Source organism: Lipotes vexillifer, unplaced genomic scaffold, assembly GCF_000442215.2.
Source record: "Lipotes vexillifer unplaced genomic scaffold, Lipotes_vexillifer_v1.1 scaffold164, whole genome shotgun sequence".
NCBI lineage: Eukaryota > Metazoa > Chordata > Mammalia > Artiodactyla > Lipotidae > Lipotes > Lipotes vexillifer.
This window is the reverse complement of record NW_006789313.1, coordinates 4131421-4151413: the sequence shown is the minus strand read 5'-3', so window position 1 is coordinate 4151413 and position 19993 is coordinate 4131421. Positions and strand designations below refer to the sequence as shown.

At 40.1% G+C, this 19993-nt stretch overlaps 1 protein-coding gene across 1 annotated transcript in view; it reads left to right on the top strand.

The window, feature by feature from the left end:
• AVEN (apoptosis and caspase activation inhibitor) overlaps positions 1 to 19993 on the top strand; it is a 185225-nt gene that overhangs the window by 159199 nt on the left and 6033 nt on the right. Inside the window, exon 3 of the mRNA XM_007462520.1 lies at positions 16021 to 16091. Coding sequence (XP_007462582.1) covers positions 16021 to 16091 — 71 coding nt within the window. The remainder of the gene's footprint in view (positions 1 to 16020; positions 16092 to 19993) is intronic.

Here is a 19993-nt window from a genome sequence, read left to right as displayed (position 1 = left end):
GAACTAGAACAAGAATTTCACAATTTGTATGGAAACACAAAAGACCCCGAATAGCCAAAGCAATCTTGAGAAAGAAAAACGGAGCTGGAGGAATCAGGCTCCCGGACTCCAGACTATACTACAAAGCTACAGTAATCAAGACAGTATGGTACTGGCACAAAAACACAAATAGAGATCAGTGCAACAGGGTAGAAAGCCCAGAGATAAGCCCACGCACATATGGTCACCTTATTTTTGATAAAGGAGGCAAGAATATACAATGGAGAAAAGACAGACTCTTCAATAAGTGGTGCTGGGAAAACCGGACAGCTACACGTAAAAGAATGAAATTAGAACACTTCCTAACACCATACACAAAAATAAACTCAAAATGGATTAAAGACCTAAATGTAAGGCCAGACACTATAAACCTCTTAGAGGAAAACATAGCCAGAACACTCCATGACATAAATCACAGCAAGATCCTTTTTGACCCACCTCCTACAGAAATCGAAATAAAAACAAAACTAAACAAACGGGACCTAATGAAACTTAAAAGCTTTTGCACAGCAAAGGAAACCATAAACAGGACCAAAAGATAACCCTCAGAATGGGAGAAAATATTTGCAAATGAAGCAGCTGACAAAGGATTAATCTCCAAAATTTATAAACAGCGCATTCAGCTCAATGTCAAAAAGAAAACCAACTGAATCCAAAAATGGGCAGAAGACCTAAATAGACATTTCTCCAAAGAAGATATACAGATTGCCAACAAACACATGAAAGGATGCTCAGCATCACTAATCATTAGAGAAATGCAAATCAAAACTACAATGAGGTATCACCTCACAGCAGTCAGAATGGCCATCATCAAAAAATCTACAAACAATAAATGCTGGAGAGGGTTTGGAGGAAAGGGAACCCTCTTGCACTGTTGGTGGGAATGTAAATTGATACAGCACTATGGAGAACAGTACGGAGGTTCCTTCAAAAACTAAATATAGAACTACCATATGACCCAGCAATCCCACTACCATAATTCAAAAAGAGTCATGTACCACAGTGTTCACTGAAGCTCTATTTACAGTAGCCAGGACATGGAAGCAACCTAAGTGTACATCGACAAATGAATAGATAAAGAAGATGTGGCACATATATACAATGGAATAGTACTTAGCCATAAAAAGAAATTATAAAAAGAAAACAAATTTTAAAAAGAAATGAAATTGAGTCATTTGTAGTGAGGTGGATGGACCTAGAGACTGTCATAGAGAGTGAAATAAGTCAGAAAGAGAAAAACAAATACCATATGCTAACACATATATATGGAATCTAAAAAAAAAAAAAAAGATTCTGAAGAACCGAGGGGCAGGACAGGAATAAAAACACAGACATAGAGAATGGACTTGAGGGGACTTGAGGACACAGGGAGGGGGAAGGGTAAACTGGGACGAAGTGAGAGAGTGGCATGGACATATATATACTACCAAATGTTAAATAGATAGCTAGTGGGAAGCAGCCTCATAGCAGAGGGAGATCAGCTCGGTGCTTTGTGACCACCTAGAGGGGTGGGATAGGGAGGGTGGGAGGGAGATGCAAAGAGGGAGGGGATATGGGGTTATATGTATACAAGTAGGTGATTCACTTTTTTGTGCAGCAGCAACTAACATGCCATTGTAAAGCAATTATACTCCAGTAAAGATGTCAAAAAACTCCCCCAGTCTTCTACCTCTCCCACTCCCAAGAGAAACAAAACATTTTATGGGGATATTTAAATATTATTTGTGTAGTTGATATTATTCTTTAACTGCTGCTGTTTTACATATGATAATATTATTGTTGTATTATTCAGAAGAGACCTTATACTTTAGAGGCATATACCAAAGTTTTTAAAAAAGCTTGCTATTTGGTTAATACCTGGAAAGCCCCAGATGGGGCTAAATTTGCAGATGTGAGTGCTTAAAGCAAATAGGCCTTTAACTTGCTGAATTGTGCCCAATGGCATCTCCTGGAAACACAGTAAACATGAAATGGAGCAAAGCTCGTTTAATTATGTCAAAAATAATTGCTAAAACTTGTCAAATGGAATTTGGTAAACAGATTCATTCCACTGGCATCTTGCCTAACTAAAGTTTCTCATATAGTGGTGGTAAAAAGATTTATAAGATAATTCTTGCTTTAAAATAGCAAAAACACAAACCCAACATTTACCACGCTCGTCCTACTCTTAAAACATGAGAGATATACCAGTGATTTAGAGAGACTACTCTGATAGTTCACTTGCAGAAATTCTACTTTAGGCTTTGAAGCCTTGAAAAGATGTTGCTACTTTTGACAGTACCCATGAAAAGCAAACTATTTATTATGATATATAATAAAATACAAATATGATCATCAAACTGAGAACACTGTAGAGTTAGCATCCAGACAACAGATGTTTCTTTGTAGATAATTCACTGATGTTCCTACCATTGAACGATAAAAAGTTTTAAGTAAAGCTTTTGGGAATTCAGTCCCATTTTAAGTATGTCAAGGAATCTCAATACTAAGTGAATCTGTTCATGAATCCATCGGTAAAATCAGTAAATTACAGTTCGACTTACCAAGTTACTGCCTTATAATTTTGACTTTTTGTATATCAGATTTTCTTAAAACTCAGCACTCTGTCTTTTAGGTGTGGAACGGAAACTTTAGATAAAAGCAAACCAAGTACACTCTAAGGCAGCTGTAAATAATAAGAATCAACATCGGTACTACTGACGTTCTCAAACAGATCTACCCAGTACAAGGCAACTTGTGACTGTCCAATAAAGGCAGCACATATAATTCACATAAATAGTGTGAGGACCCAAAAAGTGCCCATCACACTTTGTTCAGTAAAACCAAATACTAAGGCTTCTGAATATGCCATTTGCATTTTTGCTTCATAGTACTGCACTTAAGCATTGAACACTCGTAAACTATCATTAAAATACGTACTGGCCATCTATGTGAAGAAAAAAATAGCCACGAAATGGATACCAGAGTAGAATGGCAGACCTGGTAAGGCTGGAAGTTAAATGTGGTCAGAACATAGGCCGAGGTTCATATTTAGGAGTTGGATCAGGAAAGGTGCTGATCAAAACAATTGTCTTAAATAGCAAAAGTCTGGGAGACAGGGTTCTGTAGCCAACACCAGACACTGGGGTTAGAATCTGTGGGCAACTCTGAGTAGGAACAAAGAACCAGAATGCTGAACGTTACCTCTCTGCCAGTCTGGAACAGGCGACAGGGATTTATCATGTTATTAGGTGAGGTGTAAACTCCCCAGTTCCATTCTCTCTCTCACTACATTTCCTCTCCCTTCTGTCACTGCCAATGAGAAGATCAGCTTTCCAGATTAGTGCCTCTGGATATTAATTAGAAAAGTGGCATGTTCTTAGGCATGGAGATTTTCCTGTGCCCAAACTTTGTAGAAGCCCCCCCATATTTTCTCCTGAGCAACTTACTAGTTAGGGTAGCTTCCCAAATTCCTTAGCGTCATATTTGCATGTCTGTCTCAGGAATGGCTGGGGGAGATGGCGTATAACCATGGTAATGTTAATTAGAACAATCATTACCCTATGCAAAGAGAACTTTTGTATCTTCCACCCTCTTTTTTTGTTTTGTTTCCAAGGTTACAGTCCTTTCCTTTATCGGAGTTCCAAATTTTAAAAACTGAAAGTAAAGCAATCATTTAGTGGTTCAGATAAAAGAAAAGCATCTTTACCTGAGTTACCCATCAGGCCTACTCTGACCTGCCCTAGCTCCTCCCAGAACAAGTTTCTGGGTATCTAAAAAAAAAACTGTTTACATATCGACTCATTAAAAGTCATCTCTACTATATGGGTCAACTGACTATGAGAACAGTTCTCAAACCTATTAAATGTACACAGTCCACAGTTAGATCTCTTACTAGAAGAAAATTATCTGCAGAGTGGGTTCTTTGGGGCCCAATAAGGTAGCCACCCTCTGTTTTGAAGGTGACAATTTGACAGACAATGCTGTTTTATTTTTTTACTATTTTGTGTTGCTTAATCTGTAAATGGTAAGGGTAATTGTCACTTGAGAATTAGTATGTGTTTGGGTACTCGTGTCAAATGTGTTTAACAGATAAGAACTCGACTAATTGAGTTTCACTAACCTTGGTTATTATTGTGGAATATAATGTTAAGCAGTGAAACTTGACCCCTGGTTGGAGAATGCTGAGTCACATAAAGAATGTGACCCAGGGCTTCCCTGGTGGCGCAGTGGTTGAGAGTCCGCCTGCCGATGCAGGGGACACGGGTTCGTGCCCCGGTCCGGGAAGATCCCACATGCCGCGGAGCGGCTGTGCCCGTGAGCCATGGCCGCCGAGCCTGCGCGTCCGGAGCCTGCGCTCCGCAACGGTAGAGGCCGCAACAGTGAGAGGCCCGCGTACCGGAAAAAAAAAAAGAAAAAAAAGAAAAAGAATGTGACCCAGCCTTCTCTTCACTCTCTTCTTGCCTCTTCATCCGTCACTGTGCTCGAGTCATACTGGCCTGCCTTCTGCTCCTCCAATGGCCAAACTTCCTTCTGTCTTGAGGCCTCTGCTCATGAGTTTCCTCTGGGGAGATGTTGCCTCACCAAACTCATTGCAGGCGTACTCGAAAGCTAGAATTAAGAGTTTTAAAAAAGAAAAGCAAGGATCTGGGACATGAAGAAGTTAATTGAAACTAACTTTAGTAGGTTTTATGTTGCCTACATGAGTTGACCTCAAAAAAAAGTGTATTGACTAATGGTCTCCTGTCTTCAGTTTGGGTATTACTCGTGCCTGCTGGAGCTGCCCAGTTGGAGATTTTATAAAGAATATTGTGCTTGTGAACAGTAAATTCATACATGATTTAAAAAAAGACTTTATAGAATCTTATGAATGAGAGTAGAAGCTAGAAGCAGGAGATAGAAAAGGCCAGTCAGTAGCTAAAGGTATGGATATGAATTTGGATTTTATACTAAGAAGGTGTGAATTAGTATCAGAACGATAATTTCAATGAACTGAGCTAACATATAGGAAGAAAATAATGAGACAAATCAAGGAGAATAGGTAAGACTTCTTAATCCTTTAATATATGAGTCTCTGGCGTACATTTAGCCAGTAAACAACAAATTGAAAGCAACTGCATATTCCTGATAGGAAGGGCTTCAGACATTTTCTCTCACAAACCCCACAGTATTCCCTGAGGGTATGCTTTGAGCCATCTGCTTCATCATGGGATTAGTGTTTGGGGATTTTAATTATTAACATTCACCTTGATGGAATACTTTTAATTGTAAGAAGAAAACTTGGGCAGATTAAGGTAGAAAATACCATGTTTGAGAGATGTAAGTGGTAATAGGGATAAGTTGACTTTCAAAAAAGTACTCAGTATAGGAAAGAAAATGAAATTGTAAGGAGGAATGGATGGTGGGCCAGGAAATTCAGGGAAAGTTTGACTCCACTGTGGGACCCAAGTTACTGAGAGTTTTGCAGTGACCTTTGGAGAGTGTCGTTGTCCTAGTGGGACTGTGCTTTTTCTGTCCTGCCCTGAAGCGTGTGCGAGTGTGTGTTTGAATCTGCATGACATCCTACTGATACAGACTGTTTTCCAGATAATGACGATTTGACATTGATCTGACTTTTCTTTCTCACCTACTCCCTCTGGAAGTGAATCGTGCGCCCTTGCAAGATTGTTGATGGGATTAAAGGGCAGTCTACTCCTTAAGGTATTAGACCTGGAATCTTAGATTATATGTATGATGGTTCCATCAGCTGCAATAACCAACAAAGTCAACATTTTGGGTGTCAGGTTATAAACAAAAAACAAGCCGTTAGGTGGACTAAATATTTTTTGAGGAAATATACACCATGAGTGTTGAGGATTCATGTTTATATTCTTTCATTTATTCAGTCTTGTCTAAAAATTTGCTGTCATCTTGGAGTTCTGTGCCAGGGTTTGATGTTGGCCTTGTTTCTGAAAACCATGGATCTGAGAAATTTTACTAGATTGTCTACTGTGGTACAGGGTTAACACAGAATATTTGCCAACTGTTTTGGGGAAAACAAGTTAGATTCTAAATTCCAGAATGTCAGCATCATCCTTCACTCATAAAGCCTAGAACCATTCTATGGTACCTGAGTATATTTGCCTTTTCCTTCAACATAATCCATGCAGATGGGGAAGCACTTTTTAGGGGTATTGGGAAGATAGGCACATCCTGTTATGCTCAATGTGGATATTTGATGCTCAGGGGCCTTTGGGGCCACACAAAGCTGGTGAGAAAGCTAATTATAGGTCACTGTTGAGCAGGAGAGAATTTTATTACCTCTCATGTTCTTTTGGCTCAGCCTAACTTTTAAAATTCATCATGGCTTGTATGATCTTCCTCACAAAGACCAAAATGTTAGCTGTTGCTTTGTTTTAGGGTAAATATTGAAGTGCTTGACACCTGCATCTAGAAAGGCTCATCCGTAGGAGCTAGAAAGTAGGGGGTAGTAAGGACTTTTTATATCCTGTAGTCTGAACTGTAGATTGCCTCTGGATTGATCTGTGTCAGCCTGTGGACTTAGGATCTACCTGGACCTTCCAAATATGCCATGTCCCATAGATGAGCTAGAGAAATTCAGAGAGAAGAAAGGGTATGTTTCATTTTCTATAGCAGCCATCGTGTTGACCATTGAGACATAGTGTCTTTCTATGAAGATTGTGAACCTATAAAGTTGTGATTTCCCATAGACATGGTGTCCTGGTTAAGGGTTAAGGGCATATTCTAAGGGCTGCGGAGGATTTAAAGGAAGGTGATCATGATAAAGAAGAGCCAGGAAAATGGAGCTTAAAATGAAGTACTCATCCAGAAATAGTGCTACATTCCTCTTGCTTTTTAGAGCTGGTTTCCGAAAGGACGTACCACAACGGTCTGGGCCAGTTTTATAAGGAAAAGATCCAAATACCTAGGACAGATGTCAGTTATGGGAATTGCCACTCCCAAATCATTGGAACTGGGTAGTTTTAGGCTTGGGCACATTTTCCATCTTTCACACTCACTCTTTGTATACATCTGATCTGTATTGTTGAAACCAAAAGTCTTTGCAGGTTTCTTTGCCCAGATAAAGATTGTTCCTTGTCATCCCACCTGAACGTCCACTGAAGAGCTTTATGGTTAAGTTCTTTTATTTGGCTGGAAGCTCTTTTTTGTTGATGTGGCTGAAGGAGTAAGCCTAAAATTCAAAGCTGTCTTATTTATGACTAAAGTGTAAGTTTTTTGATAGTATGTTGGTATTGTGGAATTCTAGCAAGTTTAGTGTCCACTTTGTCACTGATCCTGAGACTTGTGTTAGACTAGTTTTGAGAAATTAGGCAGAGTGAGAATCCTGGGTATCATCCACACAGAAACAGTTGGTGTATCGCCTTTATTTCTCTGACGCTATCCCTATTAGAATACTTAGAGGGCTATAAAAACACTCTTATTTTTTAAAAGTACTTATTTAAAGGAATCCCTGAAATGATTCCTTTCCTAAAATGAGGAATTCTTTGTTTTTGGATTTTCATATCTTCAGACATTGTCAGCATGTCAAATAGTAGTATATCAGATGTCATAAAATATTTATTGAGTATCTGTATTGTCCTAGGGAGCTCAGATGGCTGAGAAGCCTAGTGGAAATAGTGGAAAGAGCTTTATTAGTTATAGGTATAATAATGAATGTTAGGAGCCAAGAGGTCTTGGTGTCCAGCCATTAACTGGCTGGTCAGGCCATTGAGTCTCTCCTGACCTAAGGCTCTTTACTGTTCTATAAAGTGAGGGTTAGAATGAATGACATCTGGTGTTCCAGCTTTTGAGATCTATGGATATTTTGTCTTAAAGGCATTCTGAGATGGTCTTTGCCCTTAAGAAGTTTCAGCTTTGTTTCTAGATTTCCTTACTTCTGTTTGGCTCAGTTCCAAAAATAACGTGTTTGCTGTTTACAAAGGAAAATTCAACTGGAAAATGTATTATGCAGAAAGGAAGTCTCCTTCAATCCTGCCCTCTGAAAGAGAATCATTCTTAAAATAGGTATCTAATGAGCTCCACTTATTTCTATGCATATATGAATATTTTTGCGATATATACACATATATATGTGTATATATAGTATGTACATAGGTGTGTGTGTGTGTATATATATATCTTATACTGTACTAAAACTTGATTTTTTTCATGTAACAGTTGAGATAATGGGCATCTTTCCATTTGTCAGTACATATAAAACTACATTATTTTTTAAAATTTAGGTATAGTTGATATATAACATTATTTTCAGGTGTACAATATCATGATTCAACATTTGTATATATTGCAAAATGATCACCACGATAAGTCTAGTTAACATCCATCACCATACATAGTTACAATTTTATTTTTCTTGTGATGAGAACTTTTTTTTTTAATAAAGCACACATCTTTTTAAAAAAATTTTATTTGTTTTTATTTTTGGCTGTGTTGGGTCTTCGTTGCTGTGTGCGGGCTTTCTCTAGTTGGGGTGAGCGGGGGCTACTCTTCATTGCGCTACGTGGGCTTCTCATTGCGGTGGCTTCTCTTGTTGCGGAGCACGGGCTCTAGGCATGCGGGCTTCAGTAGTTGTGGAGCGTGGGCTCAGTAGTTGTGGAGTGCAGGCTCAGTAGTTGTGGTGCACAGGCTTAGTTGCTCCACAGCATGTGGGATCTTCCTGGGCCAGGGATCAAACCCGTGTCCCCTGCATTGGCAGGTGGATTCTTAACCACTGTGCCACCAGGGTAACCCAAGAACTTTTAAGATCTACTCTCTTAGCAAGTTTCAGTTATGCAGTACAGTATTATTAACTATAGTCACCATACTGTACATTACATAAACTATTGTATTTTTTAAATGACCTCATAGAATGTTAGTAATTCACTGTTGGAGGCAGATTTAATGTACATTTTGGCCAGAATGTCAAGTGTTGAATCATATTCAGCTGAAGCTAAAGCTAAATATCACTGTCATAGAATGGATGTGCTGGAGTACATGAAAAAAAATCTGAAATTTCAACAAAACTATTGAAATGTTATTTAAAAGTTATTAGTGACCAGATTTACTTTTGACAATATACAGGCATTCTCATTTCTCACCACTGTCTGCTGTTAGATTGTTCCTGCAGTCACTGTACCATCCTACACATTCGTGATACTAAATAGATGGTAGCTTGGCTGAGGCAAGTAGAGGAGCACAATGCTCTTTGGCTAGTTCTGCCGGAATAGTCGAGGGTAATGGTGCCCCTCGCAATTAAATTTGTCCTCTCTAAGAGTAACTAGTTAAAGACTGGGTAATAGGCTAGGTGAAGACTTATCTCCTCATTAACTGCTAGACGTGGAGATTTGTTTGATGATCATGAGTTTCATTGAAGGAATCCCCCAAATTGAAGCATTGTGCACTGCTTTTTTTTCTCCCATATTCTTTTCCATTATGGTTTATTACAAGATGTTGAATATAGTTCCCTGTGCTATGCAATATAGGACCTTGTTGTTTATTTTATATATAACAGTTTGTATCTGCTAATCCCAAACTCCTAATTTATCCTCCCCCAGCCTTTCCTCTTTGGTAACCACAAGTCTGTTCGCCATGTCTGAGTCTGTTTCTGTTTTGTAAATAAGTTTATTTGTATCAATTTTTTAAGAGTCCACATATAAGTGATATCATATGGTATTTGTCTTTCTCTGTCTGACTTACTTCACTTAGTATGATCGTCTCTAGGTCCATCCATGTTGCTGCAAATGACAATATTTCATTATTTTTTATGGCTGAGTAATATTCCATTGTGTATATATGTGTGTGTGTATGTGTGTGTATACACACATACACACACACACACACACACACCACATCTTCTTTATCCATTTATCTGTCAGTGGACATTTAGGTTGCTTCCATGTCTTGGCTATTGTACATAGTGCTGCTGTGAACATTGAGGTGTATGTATCTTTTTGAATTAGAGTTTTCTCCAGATGTATGCCGAGGAATGGGACTACTGGATCATACGGCATTTCTACTTTTAGTTTTGTAAAGAACCTCCATACTGTTCTCCATAGTGGCTGTACCAAGTTACATTCCCACCAACGTGTAGGAGGGTTCCCTTTTCTCCACACCCTCTCCAGCCTTTATTATTTGTAGACTTTTTAGTCATGGCCAGTCTGACTGGTGTCAGGTGATATCTCATTGTAGTTTTGACTTTCATTACTCTAATAATTAGCGATGTTGAACATCTTTTCATGTGCATTGTGCACTGCTCGAAACATTCTTTCTGATTATTTTCAGAAGCATACTTAAGATCACATATATCTAACTTTCTAATATTTTTGCTGCTTTATACAATAAGCTGATTGAAAAAAATCCATCATTAATTTTGGCTCCAGAAATGTGGCAGTAGAGCAATGTTGTTGGCTTTCAAGATATACAGAATTGTTTCAATATCGCCTGTATCTCAGCTTTCATTGCATGTACACCAGCTTCAGCTTTGTTGGAATAGAATGACATGGGACTTTTTATTATGTAGGAAAAATGTGAACTCTCCAGGTACATCAGTTTTGTTCAAATCCCCCCCCCCTTTTTTTAGCAGATTCTAATGAATAAATTACTTCTTAATAAATAATCATTGGATTTAGCAGGCCTGCTATTTTTGTATTCTTATCTGCAAAGTAGAATATTATGGGATTTTGTTGCTGTTGTTCAAGCAGCCTATGTAATAGGCACTAGCTCTTTTCCATCTTGTTTGAGGATATGGTATAAGTACACAGCAAGGCAGTTCCACAGCCTCTTATACATCATGAAATTAGTCTTTGGCTGAAGGAGGAGGAGGAAAGTGTTATACTCCTTTTATGCTTTCTGGTTCTGTTCATTACACTGTGCTATAATTACTTGCTGAACACACAGCTGGTGAGTGTGACCAAAGCTTTGAATGCTTATGATTTGTAAGACACATTTCACCATGTTTGTTCCATTGTCAACAGTAGTTGGCTTTCCCTCTTCTTCACTGGGTTCCATTCTATACTTCTTCGTTCTGATTCATTCTGTTAGTGTGAAGGACAGGAACTCTCTCAGCCAGAGAATAAAGCAGGAGCAGAATTGAATGCATTGTGAATGCACCGCACTGTCTTATTTAATGGAATTCTCCAGTTGTTCCTGCACGTCCAAATGTCTGATGTACAAGATATAGGAGTAGCATGTTTACTAATACCATCATTGTTCTGTACATGTCTCAGTATAAGAAGAGAATTTTGGTAACATGTTTTCCAGAAGTATTCTTGATTCTAGGAGTCATAATTTTGACAAGTCTGGACACACTTTCATCTTCAATGAGAGGATTAGAGAGGTTGGCTTTCTTTAATAGTCATTTAACCAGCTTATTTTTCAAAATTAGCCTCTGTGTACTTTATTAAGATTTTTAAATTGTGTTGTTTTGGAGTTTGACTACTATAAACAAAATGTGCTTAAAGTACCTTATTTTTCTCAAACATTTTCTTCTTTTCTTTGTATTTTTTATGTGAATACTTTATTTTGTATCAATCAAGAATGACTTCATGGTCAGAGAGAGAAAGACAGTTACCATATGATATCACTTATGTGGAATCTAAAATATGATACAGATGAATTCATTTATAAAACAGAAACATTCACAGACATAGAAAACAAACTTATGGGGACTTCCCTTGTGGCACAGTGGATAAGAATCTGCCTGCCAATGCAGGGGACACGGGTTTGATCCCTGGTCTGGGAAGATCCCACATGCTGTGGATCAGCTAAGCCTGTGCGCCACAAATACTGAGCCTGTGCTCTAGAGCCCACGAGCCACAACTACTGAGCCCACGTGCTGCAACTACTGAAGCCCGCGTGCCTAGAGCCCGTGCTCTGCAACAAGAAAAGCCACCGCAATGAGAAGCCTGTGCACCACAACAAAGAGTAGCCCCCGCTGGCCGCAACTAGGGAAGGCGCGTGCACAGCAACGAAGACCCAGCACAGCCCAAAATAAATAAATTTATAAAAACCAACCAACAGAAAGGAAACAAACTTATGGTTACCAAAGGGGAAGGGGGTGGGGGAGGGATAAATTAGGAGTTTGGGATTAGCAGATACAAACAATGATATATACAAAATAGATAAACAACAGGGTCCTGCTGTATAGCACAGGGAACTATATTCAATATCCTGTAATAAACCATAATGGAAAAGGAAAAAACAATGACTTCATGGATGTCATTGTGATTTTATAGTTTTTCCTATTTTTGAAAATTTTACATTGCAAATCATAAGATCTGGGTATGATAACTGGATTTTTTTCTGTTGTCTCTTTTTTAAAAAATAATTTTTATTTTATATTGGACTATAGTTGATTTACAATGTTGTGTTATGTTCAGATGTACAGCAAAGTGATTCACTTATACATATACATATATATATACATATATATATATATATATATGTATATATATATCCTTTTTCAAATTCTTTTCCCATTTAGGTTATTACAGAATATTGAGCAGAGTTCCCTGTGCTGTATAGTAGGTCCTTGTTAGTTATCTATTTTTAATATAGTAGTGTTTATATGTCAATCCCAAACTCCCAGTTTATCCCTCCCCGCAACCCTCGACCCTTTGGTAACCATAAGTTCGTTTTCTAAGTCTGTGAGTCTGTTTCCGTTTTGTAAATAAGTTCATTTGTATCATTTTTTCTTAGATTCTGCATATAAGCAATATCATATAATATTTGTCTTTCTCTGTCTGACTTCACTTAGTATCATAATCTCTGGGTCCATCCATGTTGCTGCAAATGGCATATTTCATTCTTTTTAATGGCCGAGTAATATTCCATTGTATATATGTACGACATCTTCTTTATCCATTCATCTGTTACTGGACCTTAGGGGCCTCCATGTCTTGGTTATTGTAAACAGTGCCACAGTGAACATTGGGGTGCATATATCTTTTTGAATTATGGTTTTCTCTGGATATATGCCCAGGAGTGGGATTGCTGGTTCATATGGCAACTCTATTTTTAGTTTTTTTTTTTTTAAATTAATTTTTATTGGAGTATAGTTGCTTTACAATGTTGTATTAGTTTCTACTGTAAGGAAAAGTGAATCAGCTATACATATACATATATCCCCTCTTTTTTGGATTTCCTTCCCATTTAGATCACCGCAGAGCATTGAGTAGAGTTCCCTGAGCTATACGGTAGATGCTCATTAGTTATCTATTTTATACACAGTATCAATAGTGTATATATGTCAATCCCAATCTCCCAGTTCATCCCACCCCCACCCTTGATATCCATGTTTGTTCTCTAAGTCTGTGTCTCTGTTTCTGCTTTGCAAATAAGATCATCTATACCATTTTTCTAGATTCCACATACATGCGTTAGTATACGATATTTATTTTTCTTTCTGACTTCGCTCTGTATGACAGTCTGTAGGCGCATCCACCTCTCTACAAATGACCCGGTTTGTTCCTTTTTATGGCTAATATTCCATTGTATATATGTGCCGCATCTTCTCTATCCATTCCTCTGTTGATGGACATTTAGGTTACTTCCATGTCCTGGCTATTGTAAATAGTGCTGCAATGAACATTGGGGCGCCATGTGTCTTTTTGAATTACGGTTTTCTCTGTATATATGTCCAGTAGTGGGATTGCTGGGTTATATGGTAATTCTATTCTTAGTTTTTTAAGGAACCTCCATACTGTTCTCTGTAGTGGCTGCATCAAGTTACGTTCCCACCAACAGGGTAGGAGGGTTTCCTTTTCTCCACACCCTCTCCAGCATTTATTGTTTGTAGACATTTTGATGATGGCCATTCTGACTGGTGTGAGGTGATATCTCATTGTGGTTTTGATTTGCATTTCTCTAATAATTAGCAGTGTTGAGCATCTTTTCATGTGCTTTTTGGCTATCTGTATGTCTTCTTTGGAGAAATGTCTATTTAGGTCTTCTGCCCATTTTTTGATTGGGTTTTGTTTGTTTGTTTGTTAGTTTTCTGTCATCTTGGTCTCATCTCCTGATACACCTGAATTTTGGATACTGTGTATAAAATATAGTAGAGATAATTCTAGGTTATTGATAATGTCATTTTCCTGCAAAAAGGATTAACTTTTGCTTCTTTTAGTCAGAATCAGAGATTGAGCTGATTCACTGCTTTGCCTCAGACTTTGTAAAGCTGTCCTATTCCTGCTTGATCCTTACTTCCTTTCTTATTCTCACCCCTTTTCCTGTTTTCCTACTAGGTGGTTTTGTTCTGGTTGATTTGCAAAAGCTCTCTTTGTATGTAAGAGACAGGCTCTTTGCCTAAATATGCTACAAATGTTCATCACCAGCAAATATGGTTTGTCTGACTGCTACATTTTAGGATTTTTTTCAGGGTTTTTTGTAGCCTTTCTATTGTCCTTTTAAAATGTTAATATTGCACAAATATTTATAAACTACCCACATATAATCACAATACACTTATACATCCACATGCACAGACAGGACATTATTAATGACATTATTCAGGTTCTTTATATCATAATTTTTGAGGGATCAAGGTTGATTTGCCAATGACTAATGGTAGTAATTTTACCCTTTCTCATGATAAAGAGTGATGTTCTTGGTCTTTTTTTTACCTAGAATTTGATCTTGTCAAGTGTTAAAATGTTACGATCCATGTGTTTTGGAAATGCTGGGGGTATGGTGTAGATTCTGATTTTGTCTTTGTCTCTTGAATTCAGGATTCTTCAGTTCTTTTCCCCCTCTTTTAAGTTAGAAGTAAAGAATGGATTCTATGGTTAAATAACCTGAGAGATATCATAGGAGGAGAAAGTGGGCCTGTACCTGAGTCTTAAAGTATAAATAGGATATGAATGGGTAGAGGTGTGTGGGCCTTCCAGACAAGGGAGAAGGATTAAAAAAGGAATGAGGAGGGCTTCCCTGGTGGCGCAGTGGTTGGGAGTCCGCCTGCCGATGCAGGGGACGCGGGTTCGTGCCCCGGTCCGGGAGGATCCCACATGCCGCGGAGCGGCTGGGCCCGTGAGCCACGGCCGCTGAGCCTGCGCGTCCGGAGCCTGTGCTCCGCAGCGGGAGGGGCCACAACAGTGAGAGGCCCGCGTACCGCAAAAAAAAAAAAAGAAAAAAAAAAAGGAATGAGGATAGGGTAGAAAATGAAGTATGTTCAGAATGTGAAAAGAGGCTCTCGGGAGCAGGAAGTCAAGAAATAGGAAGCAAATGTGGGTTAATGAGGTAGGATCACATTTTGGAGGATCCTGAAAGCTAGGTGGAAAAGTAATTATTTATAAATTGGCTATTCTTAATGCAAATAACCAGACAAGTACATATTTACAAAATAAACTTTGTGTCAGAGCTCGCAGTACGGAATCATCTGTCAAGCTTGTTTATCTTGATTCATTTTCCTTTATTCCAAGAGCTCAGAGCAGTGCACCATGATTCACATTAACTAATCTAATGCACATTCTTTGAGTTTTATTTTGTATCTGACATTCTAACCAGGTGATTTTTAGAGTCATGGTTCAGATTGGTAACCTCGCCTCAAAGAGATATTTTAAGTCTGTCACATTGTGGATCAGTTGAGAACTGCTTTCCTTCAGTTCTGTTTTTCTCCTTCCTTTTCTGCTTATGCCCACCCCCAAAATCATAAATGTAAGTTTCCTTGCATATATTAAGCAGATGAGATGAAAATATACTAAATATGGGGAGATGGCCATGTCTGCAGGCCTGGACTGTTCAGTTGTCTCTCAAGAAGCATGTAGCATGGTGGCTTATTGAGAGTTGAATGAAGCAATGAATACAGTTGCCAATAGTATTTTCAAGTACCCACTGTGCACAGATGATGTGGAAAGATGCGGAAGTCAGGACCTTCTATTGAATGATATCACTGAGCTTGGGATGGTCTGCTCTTCAGAAACAGTACTTTTACTCCCAAAGGGAAGTTGAGAGAACTGAGTGTTCTCCTTTTAGCTTTGACATAAAATTGTATGTTTTTTCTATTCCCAGGGGACTCCTTCTCACAGTTCCGGTTTGCTGAGGAGAAAGAGTGGGATAGTGAAGCTTCCTACCTCAAACAGGTAAGGTGAAGCTCTGTCTGGAATGTGGATTGGCTCTTCTCGAGGCTGGAGACCAGCACCTTTCACATTGTTGTTGAGATGGAGACCTCACATAGAGAAGAGTCTAGTAATTCATGTACAGTTCAGCCTCAGTTACCTAAATTGCTCAGAAAGTTTTCAGGGAGCTTAAATTATACGGGCTCTTGGAGCTGGAGTTGACCTTTATACCTGGCCATCTATGTGAACTACTTATATAGCTCATATATGACTATAGTTCATATAGACTGGGTTGTAGGGCTGAAAGTTTATAGTCACGATTTTGAGTGGATTACTTGGCCATTTGGCCTTCCTTCTTTTCCCTTTCTGTGAAAATTCATCTAAGGCTTGAGAATTAATTTTTTTCTCCCACACTGTTTTTGGTGTTAGGTAAGAAAATCCTTAACTTTATAGTTTTAAATAACTCTTCTATGATTAGGAGAATAAAGCTATAAAATAAGAACAAGTATCATAGAAGTCTTTCAGTGAATCCATAACACCCACATACTTTATTTGCTTTGTATTCCTGCCATATTTTCTTCCCAAGGAGTTTTGATGATTCTCCAGGCAGGATTTCACTGAACCTTTCCGTACAAGAGACGACAGGTATTCTCACCCTTTTTAAAGTGCACAGAGGATGAGTAAGTGCTGGCATGGCATTGCTTCCGACTCCGGGGCTGGAGCATACTATCTGATACAGTGATCAGACAGCCTGCCCACAGCTTCAGACAGGCGACCGGGCAGCAGACCTGATGGATAAAGGGCGGGACCTTCCTCCCCATTCCGCTGTCAGCTCAGTATACACACAGTAGGTGGCTCACACCCCCAGGTGGGCTGGCTTCACGTTCAGTTGTTTGGGATGGACATTGACTTAAAGACAGAGGGGAGGGAAGTGACTTGTAAAATGACTTCCTGTCACTGTACAAAGAGTATGTTTTATAATATAGAAAAATTGGGGAATTAAAAATATTTGTTTTTGCTTGGGTCTGTTTGGGCATGTACCTGAGTATGGTTTAGAATTCTAGGACAAGTTGTAAACAGACGAACTCAGATCATGGAGGAATTCAGTGCAAGCCAAACAACTCCCATTTCAACTCCTTTGCACTATGTTGGCTATCAGAGAACATTTTGTTATCCTGAGAGTTTCAAATAATTCTAAGGTTCTTTATTTATCAAAACACGTGTTCTTTATTAGATATTTTATTAGATGTAGCTTATTGGAAGATGAATGAGACAGAGACCATGCTTGTTCATCGCCCTAGGCCCCTGACCTTAGCACAGTGGCTGACACATAGTAGATGGTTGGTAAATATTTACATGATAAATGGAAAAGAATGCCACATAAAATAAGTGGTATAATAAATGAATGAACATAATACTGTGGGAGAAAGCTGCTTTGGGCTGGAAGTGATTGAGAGTAGGAGCATGGGATAAAGATCATTTGAATGGGCCTTGGTGGATGAGTATGGTTCTGGTAGGTTCTGTCTGGGGAACAACAGGAGAATGATGAGATCTGAAAGACCAGGCTGTGCTCAGAGTCGGGAGCATAACTGGAGTGTAGCTGGAGTGTGGATTCTCGGAAGAAGCGGCTTCCAGGGTGGGTCTGGGCCACTTAGTACCAGTGGTTTGGTCTTCATTTTATCTAGGGGCAGTTTAGCCTGTGGGTCAGAGCATAGACTTCAGAGACACAAACCTGAGCGTAAATACTAGTTCTCATCTGGAAAATGGAACTAATAATAAAATGTAACTCAGAGTTACATTTTATTATTGCACCTCTCGAGGAAGGTGCAATGGTCATGAGGATTATATTAGATTATAAATAAAAGTCCTTCTGTGCAGTTCCTGACACAGAGGAAACACTCAAAATTAGCTCTTATCACTACTGTTACTTGTTAACAAAAGTTTTGTTTAGCAAGACAATGGAAATGGCTAGACTGGACCTCCACAATATTGGGAAGGAGGGACTGAAGAGGTCGGAGGCTGGAGGCTGGGGGAGCAGGTAGGAGGATATTACGTGGGGTGAACGGGAGGGGACGTGGGCCGACAGCATGGGCCGTGAGAGGAAAGACGGTTCACTGGCAGATGGGACTGCAGCGGAGGACGTGGTAGATTGCGTCACGGGCCAGACGTGAGACATGAGGACAAGAAAGATTCGCAGGAGTGCTAAGCTTCCCAGCACGCTGATGAGGTGAGCAGTGATGATTGATGGAGCGAGAGAAGGCAAGCTTGATTGTGAGCATCTTGAGTTGAGGTATTAGTAGGACACATCCCAAGCTGAGTTCATCACTTCGCCACCGGCACTGTTTTGTGTCCCACATCTCTCCTCACTCGGTTCTCTTTATTTTTGCTTACTTGAGAGAGAAAAAGAAGAGAAGAATCTGTCTGTCTATCTACCTGTCTGTCTATCTATCAGTTGTTCCTCATGTGCTCCTCTGTCCCTAGCATAGCCAGTGACATGAAGCAGTCAAGAGTCTGCCAGTGGGTCCTGGCGGAGGCCCCAAAGGGCACCCTGATGGGAGAGGGCCCAGTGCTGTCCCTGTGACTTGCCTTCATGTCTCTGTGGCTCACATGCGGGGTGAGGCGAAGGTGGCCTGGCAGTCAGGGTCCCTGCTTCAGCTGTGTTGGCCCCATTACCGCAGGCGAATTGGTCCCTTCAATCCAGGAGTGGCGTTTTCAGACCTGTCCTTTGGACAGTGTGGGGACATGTGAGGAGGGAATGGGTGGAAGGAGAACTGAGGGTGAAACAAGTAGGTCCATTGTTTTTTGAAAATCACCTGAAGCTTTTTTTCCATTCCATTTTTCAGTTGTGTTGACTAGTGACTTATTTAGTCAGTAGAGCTTCCTCGAGCAACCACTGAGCACCGGGTGGCACGCCGTGGTTCCTGAGTGCGTGGCTCTTAAGGGAACAGACACTCAGGCCCACCCCTGAGAGCGCAGTTCTGAATGAGGCCTGATGCTCTGTACATGGAAGGCGCCCCAGCTTTCTCTAAAGTGTCGCTTGATCTGGGCACTCCCACTGTAAAGTGTCCCAGTGACCCCTGAGTACCCAAATGAATGTGGACAGTGAGTGCTGTAGCTCTCCAGGAAGGTGCAGTGGTCTGATCAGAGGCTGTAAGTGGAGTTTCTAGTAGGTTCGTTCCTCACCAAATGGTGTACCTTTACAGAGACACTGAGACTCAGAGTCTGATTGGCTTCCTGGACAGGGAGGAAGGAACCTTCGGGAATAGATTCTCACCACCGAGTCTGTGCGCACACTGATGGCGGAGAAGTGGGGTTGGAGGGACTTTGTTCTAACAGTCAAGGCTGGCCTCCTGCCCCCAGCCTCCGAGTCTGCAGGAGAGGAGGCGCTGGGGTGGCCAGGCTGTGAGCTCCAACTGTGAGTGACTGTCAGCGTTGGCCAGCTGGATGTGGGGATGGGGCTCTCCGGGCAGAGATGACCCACCAGTTATTTACAACATGGAGCAAAAAAGCTAATTCATGGTGGTTATTCCAATTAAATCTATTTTCAAATTCACACTTTACTATTACAAGCAATTCACTTCAGCTCCCTTTATATCTAAGGCCTTCAGCTGTAGCCCTTTAGGGGACAAACTGTTGACAAAAAAGGGGAAGTCTTCTTACATGGTGGTGTTTGATGGTAGGTTCTAGGCTCTAGGACTGCTGCAGGGAGACGAGGAGAAATCACTATGCTGGGCTGAAGTGTCTTGAGGTCCTCATGGAGGCGGTGCCCTGTCACCGGGGCCTTGGTTGGTGGGTGGGAATTGGAGACGTGGGGAAAGGAGACACTCCAGCAGCTGAAGGTCCATCACCTGGGACTCGGCACATAAGCACAGCCTGGCCATTCCCTGGATCTCACAGACTTTTCACCGTTAACGACATACCTTGTA